Below are 12,066 nucleotides of genomic sequence, written 5' to 3' on the forward strand. Positions count from 1 at the left end.
AGCGGTGAGGATACGAGCCACCAGATAACGAGTGGTGAGGATACGAGTCACCAGATGAGGAGCGGTGAGGATACGAGTCACCAAGCACACGGCAGCAGAGTGAGAGATGATACAGAGGAGATAAGAGAGAACATGACATGCAGGAAGAGAGAGGAAAGAGAGGGAGAGGTACAAAAGAGAGGAGTCTGGTAATTCTAGCACGAAAAAAATTTGGTGAGGATACGAGCCACCAGATGAGTAGCGTTGAGGATACGAGCCACCAGATGAGGAGCGGTGAGGATACGAGCCACCAGATGAGGAGCGTTGAGGATACGAGCAACCAGTTGAGGAGCGGTGAGGATACGAGCCACCAGATGAGGAGCGGTGAGGATACGAGCCACCAGATGAGTAGCGGTGAGGATACGAGTCACCAGATCAGGAGTGGTGAGGATACGAGCCACCAGATGAGGAGCGGTGAGGATACGAGCCACCAGATGAGGAGTGGTGAGGATACGAGTCACCAGATGAGGAGCGGTGAGGATATGAGTCACCAGATGAGGAGCGGTGAGGATACGAGTCAGATACGAGTCACCAGATGAGGAGCGGTGATGATACGAGTCACCAGATGAGGAGAGGTGAGGATACGAGTCACCAGATGAGGAGTGGTGAGGATACGAGCCACCAGATGAGGAGCGGTGAGGATACGAGCCACCAGATAACGAGTGGTGAGGATACGAGTCACCAGATGAGGAGCGGTGAGGATACGAGTCACCAAGCACACGGCAGCAGAGTGAGAGATGATACAGAGGAGATAAGAGAGAACATGACATGCAGGAAGAGAGAAGAAAGAGAGGGAGAGGTACAAAAGAGAGGAGTCTGGTAATTCTAGCACGAAAAAAATTTATGCACTCAGTACTGTAAATCGCTCTGGATAAGAGCGTCTGCTAAATTACAAAAATGTTAATGTAAAATGTAGCACTGCCGCTGCCGAAAACACAACACCAGCTAATGTCGACCAGATGTGTCTCCTTCCCCTGGCGCTGGAATGCAAATGTATTGCTAATGGGAGCAAAACAGGAAAGATTACGAAGTGCTGGTGCGTTGCATTGAGCTAAGATTAATGTTGCACGAATTAGGATTTTCGCAGGTTTACATAAGATCGTGTTCTTGCGGTTTAGGCCCACACGATTCCATCACCATCGATGATGGTCTGAACGAACCTAATAAAATATTCAATTCAAAATTCAAACGCTGACCGACGCTCAATGATTAACGGGCAGACAACGGCAAAATTAGTAGTGGTGGGGATTACACAAACACATCCTTGCAATTTTTAATAGGCATGAAAAATGGACCTCAGTCCAGTCAAAGTGAATTATTGAATTACAGACGGACAGCCAACGAGAGAGCGAGAGAGACGGAGAGCTGTGCCCATGGAGACCAACATTGGGAGCCAAGCATCTTATTAATAAAGGTAATGCTTTTATGTCACAGAGTCAAACAGAGTCAGACATAACATGAACCACAGACTCCACTTAGAGTAAAATACATTAGGCGGTGAATATTAATGTTGTGTTTCCTATGTCCTGCCAACAGTCAATCAGTCTGGTGCCTAACCTGTCACTGTGTCACGGTCTCAGAGGCATCCCATACATGTCATGACTGTTACTCACCCTGGCACCACATAAATCAGGCTGGTGTCAAAGCAGGCCATCTATACGCCAGTGATTGCAAATCAAGATGTGGCTCAAGGAGTGAGGATAGTACCATCAAGAGTAAACACATGACATGCCAAAACGGGGGTAGAAAACTAGGCAGAGTGTTTGCAGCCAGGTGAAATACTGGCCTATGAGACAGAGGGGGAGACGCCAAAATCAGAGAAGAAGGAAAAAAAGAAGCAGGACTTTTTTGCAAAAGCTGAGCCATATGGCCGAAAACAGCTCGACCTTGGAACAAGACGCACGCTGGTGTGTGTCAAGCGAAGGCAGAAAAAAACGGAGAGTTGCAGGGAAAGGGCCACATAACGAAGGCCAAGCGAAAGTGTCAGGAAGCTATGGATCAATCGAGGCATTGTGGAAGACGGTACTCAAGTTAAAGTCAACGAGCAGAACCGAGTCACACAAGCCAAAGGTCGCAGAGGGTCACCAGGGGTCGGGAGAGGGGGTGCCTTCAGAAAGTATTCATACTCCTTGACTTATTCCACATGTTATTGTGTTACAGCCTGAATCCAAAATTGATTAAATCGATTTTTTCCCTCACCCATCTACACACAATACTCCATAATGACAAAGTGAAAACATGTTTTTTAGAAATGTTGGCAAATGTATTGAAAATGAAATACCGAAATATCTAATTTACACATAAGTATTAACACCACTGAGTCATTACAGCTGTGAGTCTCTAAGAGCTTTCCACACCTGGACTGCGCAACGTTTGCCCATTATTATTTTCATAATACTTCAAGCTCTGTCAAACTGGTTGTTGATCATTGCTAGACAACCATGTTCAGGTCTTGCCATAGATCTTCAAGTAGATTTAAGTCAAAACTGTAACTCGGCAACCCAGGAGCATTCACTGTCTTCTTGGTAAGCAACTCCAGCGTAGATTTGGCCTTGTGTTTTAGGTTATTGTCCTGCTGAAAGGTGAATTATTCTCCCAGTGTCTGGTAGAAAGCAAACTGAACAAGTTTTTCTCTAGGATTTTGCCTGTGCTTAGATCCATTCCATTTCTTTTTTATCCTGACAAACTCCCCAGTCCTTAACGATTATAAGCATAACCATAACATGATGCAGCCACCACTTTGCTTGAAAATATGGAGAGTGGTACTCAGTAATGTTTTGTATTGGATTTGCCCCAAACATAACACTTTGTATTCAGGACAAATGTTAATTGCTTTCCCACATTTCTTGCAGTATTACTTTAGTGCCTTGTTGCAAACAGGATGCATGTTTTGGAATATTTTTATTCTGTGCATGCTTCCTTCTTTTCACTCTGTCAGTTAGGTTAGTATTGTGGAGTAACTACAATGTTCTTGATCCATCCTCAGTTTTCTCCTGTCACAGCCATTAAACTCTGTAAATGTTTTAAAGTCACCATTGGCCTCATGATGAAATCCATGAGCGGTTTCCTTCCTCTCCGTCAGCTGAGTTAGGACGGACGCCTGTATCTTTGTAGTGACTGGGTGTATTCATACACCATCCAAAGTGTAATTAATAACTTCACCATGCTCAAACGGATATTCAATGTCTGCTTTTTTTTTTTACTCATCTACCAATAGGTGCCCTTCTTTGCGAGGTATTGGAAAACCTCCCTGGTCTTTGTGGTTGGATCTGTGTTGTATGTGTGGGAACAGAAATGAGGTAGTCATTCAAGAATCACATTAAACACTATTATTGCACATAGAGTGAGTCCATGCAACTTATTATGTGACTTGTTAAGCAAATTTTTACTCCTGAACTTATTTAGGCCTGACATAACAAAGGGGTTAAATACTTATTGACTCAAAACCTTTCAGCTTTTCATTTTTTATTAATTTGGAAAAACATTATTCCATTTTGACAATATGGGGTATTGTGTGTAGGCCAGTGACAAAACATCTCAATTTAAGCCATTTTAAATTCAGGCTGTAACACAACAACATTTGGAAAAAGTCAAGGGGTGTGAATACTTTGTGAGGGCACTGTATGGGCGTCACTCTCTCTGCTATGGTCTTGTTCGGCAGAACAAGGCTACAACAAGGACCAAACGGCCCAAATTGGACGTCTTCACAGTTCCCAGACTAGCCAACAACCGAATGAAGTGACTACAAAAATATTACATTTTCTTCACAGCTGCCGAGAGAAACACAATATTCTTATTCTGAGGGAGGGAAAAGGAACGTCAGGCATTTGTCATCCCTTTAACGTGGAGAACCGCTTGGTGGAGACCAACATTTTTTACAATAAGGGGCTCTTAAATTGAATCAAGTGATCAAGTTCAAACATTTCCAAGGACTGAACTCAATACCATAAAATGGTTACAATAAGATGACATGCTTTTCATTTTTACTGCATTAATAATTGGGTATATCGAATCAAATGGCAATGGTTAGATGGTGCAACACTACTTAATCATCCACTGCCTGAAAGAATCCTTTAGACTGATGATACTCAAGATGAGTAACTTTAATTCTACTGACTATCATTCCCTTAGGACATAGTAAAAACCACATGGCCAACTAAATCTAGAGATCTAGAGTCTTGTACAGCAATATACATTTGGAATGACCCATTTATACGGTAACCACAATTGGAATGACCCATTTATACGGTAACGACATTTGGAATGACCCATTTATACGGTAACAACATTTGGAATGACCTATTTATATGGCAAGCATTGTTGGAATGACCCATTTATACGGTAACAACATTTGGAATGACCTATTTATATGGCAACCACTGTTGGAATGGCCCATTTATACGGTAACCATTGTTGGAATGGCCCATTTATACGGTAACCATTGTTGGAATGGCCCATTTATATGGCAACCACTGTTGGAATGCCCCATTTATATGGTAACCATTGTTGGAATGGCCCATTTATATGGCAACCACTGTTGGAATGGCCCATTTATACGGTAACCATTGTTGGAATGGCCCATTTATACGGTAACCATTGTTGGAATGGCCCATTTATATGGCAACCACTGTTGGAATGCCCCATTTATACGGTAACCATTGTTGGAATGGCCCATTTATATGGCAACCACTGTTGGAATGGCCCATTTATATGGCAACCACTGTTGGAATGGCCCATTTATACGGTAACCATTGTTGGAATGGCCCATTTATACGGTAACCATTGTTGGAATGACCCATTTATACGGTAACAACAATTGGAAGGACCCATTTATACGGTAACGACGGTTGGAATGACCCCGCCATTCATCACCCACAAAACATAATGAACAAAGACAAATTCGTATTGAGTAATATGACAAAGCCCCCCAATTTCCTGTTCGGCCCGCTGAACGTAATCTCTTTGGCTGCCGAGACCCAACCCGAGACCCCTTTCAAGAGAGTTGCTGCGTTTTTCATCAACTGACCCCATCCCCTCTTTCGCTTCTCACTTGTACAACAGCTATCTCGTCTCCGAGGCATGTCATCTAGACCTACATCTCTGTTGTGGCCGGCGTATTGCCAGATGAACAGGCTCCACCAGTGTGTACGTGTGTGTGTGTGTGTGTTGCCAGATCAACAGAGTGGCTCCAGAGTGAAAGAAGCTTTCCAATTCGCTCAGGGAGGCTGATCAAACACAGCAGTAGTCCCCCTTCACTAGGGAAAGAGAGAGAATCACAGTCCTGGGAAAAATCATCCACACACGCTCGCACGCACATGCACACACGCGTGCGCACACACAAGTGCACAAACACACACACACACACACACACACAAATTATGGCTGTTTGGTATTCATCCAGACAGTAATGTGTTTCACTTATTACGCTCTCCTGGAGCTGCGGGGTCTAATTTATCGCCAGGTGGTCTATAGTGCACCTGGAAGTGAGCAGCCAACAGCCCCCCTGCTATAAAAGAGGAAGACAGATTGCAACTCTCCATGCTCTGAGAGACCATCGCACTGGAGACAGTGTGTGTGTGTGTGCGTATTTGTGTGTGTGTGTGTTTTGATGACCAAACATATCCCCAAATTGGTTGGATTACTGAGGATTAACATGTAATGTTAAGGCGCTAAGAGCTTACACTTTCACTGATTGCCTATGATTTAACAATTTACTGTTGTGGTAACCAAACTGGTCCATGAATTCTCTACTCTAGCCCCAGATAAATTCAGTGTAAGCCCAATTTTACAAAAAAAATATCGGAAGAGGACAGATAGAGGACAGCAGAGATTTTGGAGTGAGTTTATCTTTACAAGAGAAAGTTCAAGTATTTTTTTATTCGGGTTCTGTTAGTCTTGTCACTACTCTTCAGTAAATTCCTGGCCTGTATTGCGCTGTATTACGTGCAACATTGATAAGGGTGTTGGGAGTTTAGGGTTCCCATGTAAATCCACATAGACCAGGGCCCAACGTTTGTCTGTAAAGAGATGATGAGCTCACCTGACTATCTGGCTCGCAATCAGCGTTGTGCTGCTGCGACGCGTCTTTCACCTGCTGCTTCTCCTCCAGATTCAGGCACAGAAGCCACGTGACCAGGCCCGCCACGAACATGCCGATGTCTGGGATGAACACACGGATGCCGTTTCCTGCATCGGCACCCCGGACACTGCACACAAGGACAGAGAGGAACAAGGACAAATTGTAAGCCAATCAGGATAGATGAGATGGTGTTATTCTGCAATTTTCAGATGCAGTAGCCTATACTGTATTGTTTTATAAGGTTTCCTGTAAGTTCAGTGTCGATATTTGACGCCAGCATTGATAAAATTAAAACTGTACCAATTATACTTAAATTGTACATTTAAAATCTCTGTCTTTACCACGAGACGATGTTAAACACAATGTGATGTGGTTAAGAGCTAGTTTATATATAATGCAAAACATTCCTCTTAAAGGCTTTTATAGATCATAACAAAGTAGAGTAATCGTTGAATAGTTTACAGTCTGAATTCCTCTTCTATAAATATGTGGGTGCAGGTTTTCCATGTATACCTGACTGGTAATAAAATGAAGGCCAACCACATTCATTCATATTACAATTTTGTTGACAGGATTTGTTTTCTCACACAAAACACGATGGATTGGTTGGGTACATTTTGAAGTAAATGAGGAAATGAAAAATGTAAAGGTAAACAAAGTAGGTATAAGGAAATGGCTATCTATTGTCAAAGTACAGCCTGTCTATACATTGTGTCCATACATTGTGTACTATACATTGTGTACTATACATTGTGTATTATACATTGTGTCCATACATTGTGTACTATACATTGTGTACTATACATTGCGTACTATACATTGTGTACTATACATTGTGTACTATACATTGTGTACTATATATTGTGTCCATACATTGTGTACTATACATTGTGTACCGTACATTGTGTCCATACATTGTGTACTATACATTGTGTTCTATACATTGTGTACTATACATTGTGTACTATACATTGTGTTCTATACATTGTGTACTATACATTGTGTACTATACATTGTGTTCTATACATTGTGTACTATACACAATGTTTTACAGGCCTTCCTCCACCCACACCAATAAAAGCATGGCCTGTATTACATTTATAACAATTTTCATTTAAAAAATTCATTCAAACATCCAAACAACCCTTCGAGCTAAAATAACGCCTGAGGATTTTGTTTTCTCACACAAAACATGATGGATTGGTTGGGTACATTTTGAAGTAAATGAGGAAATGAAAAATGTAAAGGTAAACAAAGTAGGTATAAGGAAATGGCTATCTATTGTCAAAGTACAGCCTGTCTATACATTGTGTCCATACATTGTGTACTATACATTGTGTATAATACATTGTGTCCATACATTGTGTACTATACATTGTGTACTATACATTGCGTACTATACATTGTGTACTATACATTGTGTACTATACATTGTGTACTATATATTGTGTCCATACATTGTGTACTATACATTGTGTACCGTACATTGTGTCCATACATTGTGTACTATACATTGTGTTCTATACATTGTGTACTATACACAATGTTTTACAGGCCTTCCTCCACCCACACCAATAAAAGCATGGCCTGTATTACATTTATAACAAATTTCATAAAAAAAATTCATTCAAACATCCAAAACCCCCTTCGAGCTAAAATAACGCCTGAGATTAAATTAATTAAATACACAGAAAACATTTTTTTCCACAGTAAAGGCGTGGGTTATTCCCACTGTCCTCCCTGTTACAGTGCTGGTCCGGCTGGTTCTTATTTCCCGTGCTCTGGAAGTGTATGCTGTGCTGTGTCCATTACAGTGGGCCCAACTCTGGTCTCCCTCGCTTGGCCAAAAAACATCTCTAATGAAATTAAACCATCCAATCCTTACCATGGCCTTCTTTCAATGCCAACGCCCCAACCCCAATTTCCCTAGAAAAGCGTAACTTAACTTCTCAACTTTCATATTTGCTCGGGTTCAACGCAGTGAGCAGCAACACTTAGCAGATGTGAGAGAAAGAAGAAAAATAAAAACAAACACTTCTGTTTCAGATCTTGAAAAAGAAGCGCCTGGGGCTGGTGGAGCTGAAGTTACACTTTCAGAGGAACATTTTGAGATACATTTTCTATTCGTGAATTGGGAGTGTGGGTGCGCAGTGCTGGCTTCTGGCTGGCAGGGAGCTTTTCATAAGAGGCCGTGGTGGGAGCACACAACACAGTACACCCTCTATGAACCAAAGACAGCTCAGGAGGCTGGTATTTCTGGTGAGCCATAGTGCAATGCGCTCTGGGAGACCGTGTGATCAGGGTGGGACCTAGACATCACCAGACGCACGGCCAGGGACACCGTGGGAGAGCACAAGGAGCTTAACATCAGTGATGGCGTTCCGAAAAAAAGGAAGGTCAAACAAGAAAAAAGGAATCTAGTGTCAGTTAGTTTGGAAGGGATGACCGAGTCTGTAGGACGGGAAGAAAGACTGATGTAGTGAATTGGATTCTGTTATCTATTTGAAGGCGTCAAGGAAGGCACTTTTAAAAAGCAGGTAGCCATTGCACAGGAAACTCTCCCCAAGAGGCCAATGGTAGTTGGGTCCCTGTGACAGTACTAGAATAAATGGCTGTATAATCTCCTTAGACAGGATATACTGCCACAGGCAGTTTTCGCAGGCTTGTTGTGCTTTGTTGTTGGGTTGCATAAAACTTTAAACAAATGTTTGGATTTCCATGGCGCTCACTCACCATGAACCCCTACGTTCAAAGGCAAGCGGCCAGGGGAAGGCACAGACGCAGACGCAGATGCTTTGAACCGAGCGATATTTGCCTTCTTAAAACATTTATAAGCTGCAGACGGCGCTAGTTAACGCGCTAGATAAAAACACATGAAAAAACCGTGGGCCCAAACGGCAGAGGCAACAAAAGCTCTTTGTAATGAAGCCTCTCTGTGTCTAAACGGTTTGCTTCTCTTGCCATTTAAAGGGTCTTTCATCTCAGTCCTGCTCATAAAGACAGAGCTGTGGAGCTGTGAGCTGGCAATACAAACCCCTGCACATGGCATTGATTTGGGACCGAAGATAATACGGGTGTGATAAATAACCACCTTTAACCATCTTTACTCCAGGAAGGGTCATTAAAGGGGAGGTGATCAAAGTGGGTAGATTTAGCCTGTCAGTCTCATCTCTGGAAAGATAGCTCGTATAACCTAATGTCTTTGTAGAAGGAAAAAAAAACATTGCAATTGAACTGGTTGATGGATACAGTGACAAGCTACTACCAAGAGTGAACAGAGCTATCTGTTGACTGGCAGTTAATTTCGGAAGCCATAACAAAATGTTGCACTAGCTAGCGAGCTAACCAGATTTAGCTGTTAGGAGAGACTAACTGGCACTGGACTTGAAGCCTTGAGGGCACACTGGCACGTCTATCAATGTGGCATAGGAGTAGACTGTGGCCCCCTGGCTCTCCAGGGTGCCCGGCTCCAACACACAAATACCAAGGAGCCAGAGAGGGAATCGGCAGCTCAGAGTACGGCCAAGACGAGGTTGTTCAAACAAATGCACACAAACCTGTGATATGGATTTCAATCTGAATCCTATAAAGTCTTCAAACCAACGATTTGCATTTACAGTACCTTAACCATTTCAAAATAACTGTCATTATTTCATCTAGTTTTGAAGATATCAAAACTACCCACATCAGAATAGAAAGAACTCGAATTCATAGAGGCCTAATAATAATATGATTTGAAGAAAATGACTGCAATCACGATGACAAACTTAGAAATGATCAAGGATCTTGACTCTAGATCTTATAAGATTATTACTCCTAGTGTTTTTTTTTTTATTGTTAAAATAGCTTAGAAGATCCTAAAAGATCTTGCAGGACTTTGCTTTCACCTACTTCCACTATTGTACCTTGTATTTGCTCTACACCTCCAATGGCGCCACCCAGTATCCTGTCAATGCATGTTCTATCAGCTGTACGTTAAGAGCTGCTGGATGTAATGAGGATTTATGGGATACATTTTTCATCCATTACCCTGTGTGTGTTTGAATGCACATCTTCACCCCAGAGGAGATTACTTTCCCATTAACCCTAATTAAAACATTCCGCATGGGCATGTCAACACATGTCACTCAACATGGCACATTTAATTCATTCACAAATTCACAAAAACATGATCTGCTTTCTCCTCTTTCAACTACAACTCAATCATTCAACAACTTGCATTGGCACATAGAACATGTTCATGAATCCACTGTGAAAACTCAGTAAATACAATTTCCCAAAGAGGAATCTCATTTATTCATTAATTTCGGTACCAGAACACCCCATGAGAGTGATAATATGGAGTCCATGACCCAATAATGACAGACCACTAAGATCATTGACAGGAGGCCATCTGAGTGAATAGCTTTGAAATTCCTGACTGAACACATCTCAACGACCTAGCGGGATATCTGGTCGTCCCGTAATCCAATCAGATCTCTCGTGCAAGTTCCTAATTAATTATTGCAGGCTTCCACTATCGTTGCGTCCAGGTCCATCAAATCAAATCTAATTGTATTTGTCACGTGCGCCAAATACAACAGGTTACAACCTTACAGGCTCTTTCCCAACGATGCAGAGTTAAATAAGAAAAATATATATAAAAACACATGAGAAATAAAACATACAAGAATGAAGCTATATACAAGCAGTACCAATACCTTATCAATGTGCAGGGATATGTGGTAATTGATGTAGATATGTACAGTGCATTCAGAAAGTATTCAGACCCCTTGACTTTTTCCACATTTTGTTACGTTACAGCCTTATTCTAAAATTGCTAAAATTGTTTTTTCTTCTTCTCATCAATCTACATAAAATACTCCATAATGACAAAGCAAAAACAGTTTTTTAAATAAAAAAATTGCAAATGTATTGTTTTTTTGTTGCTGAAATTCCAGATTTACATAAGTATTCAGACTCTTTACTCAGTACTTTGTTGAAGCACCTTTGGCAGCGATTACTGTCACGCCCTGGCTCTGGGGACTCTGAAATGTTGAGCCAGGGTGTGGATTTTCTATGTTTAGTTTCACGGGGTAGCTTCTATGTTGTGTTTTCTATGTTTTGGGTTTTGTTCTAGATCATATAGATCTATGTTGGTCAGGGTGGTTCCCAATCAGAGGCAGCTGTTGCTCGTTGTCTCTGATTTGGAGCCATACTTAGGTAGGCTGTTTTCAGCTATTCTTTGTGGGATCTTGTTCTGATTTGGTTTGTGTTATACTGTAGACGTCACGTTATCGTTGTTGTTTTGATCGTGTGATCATTCTAAATAAATAATATGTTCATCTTCAACGCTGCGCCTTGGTCCGCTTCATCATGTGTCAACGATCGTGACAGAAGATCCCACCTCGACTGGATCAAGCAGCGTGACGAGGAGAGAGGATGGACGTGGGAGGAGATGAGTGCGAGTCTGGCAAGAGGGATGGAGGCCATGGCCACGGGTAGGAGTGAAGCCCATCAATTTTTTAGGGGGGGGCTAACGCCGTGGACGACGGGGCAGCAGGAGGACGCCAGGTTAAGGGAGTCACTGGTCACCAGGGGGAAGGAGGTTGTAGAGGCACGGCGAGAGGTACTGGCGTGTGTTGCCAGTCCGGTCCGGCCTGTTCCTGATCCCCACGTAGGGCCAGTGGTGTGTGTTCCCAGTACGGTCCGGCCTGTTCCTGCCACTCGCACCAAGTCAGTGGTGCGTTTCGTCAGCCTGGCGCGGCCCGTTCCTGCTCCCCGCACCAAGTCAGTGGTGCGCTTCGTCAGCCCGGCTCGGCCCGTTCCTGCTCCCCGCACCAAGTCAGTGGTGCGCTTCGTCAGCCCGGCTCGGCCCGTTCCTGTTCCCCGCACCAAGTCAGGGGTGCGCTTCGACAGCCCGGCTCGGCCCGCTCCTGCTCCCCACACCAAGCCAGTGGTGTGCGTCG

At 42.9% G+C, this 12,066-nt stretch overlaps 1 protein-coding gene across 1 annotated transcript in view; it reads right to left on the reverse strand.

Moving 5' to 3' along the window:
• The window catches only part of LOC311099994 (piezo-type mechanosensitive ion channel component 2-like), a gene marked incomplete at its 5' end in the record, with an annotated part of 204,057 nt that overhangs the window by 86,631 nt on the left and 105,360 nt on the right, over positions 1–12,066 (reverse strand). The window contains one exon of the mRNA XM_084140722.1: positions 6,080–6,245. Coding sequence (XP_083996848.1) covers positions 6,080–6,245 — 166 coding nt within the window. The remainder of the gene's footprint in view (positions 1–6,079; positions 6,246–12,066) is intronic.

This window comes from Coregonus lavaretus, assembly GCF_964263955.1.
Source record: "Coregonus lavaretus genome assembly, chromosome: 2".
NCBI lineage: Eukaryota > Metazoa > Chordata > Actinopteri > Salmoniformes > Salmonidae > Coregonus > Coregonus lavaretus.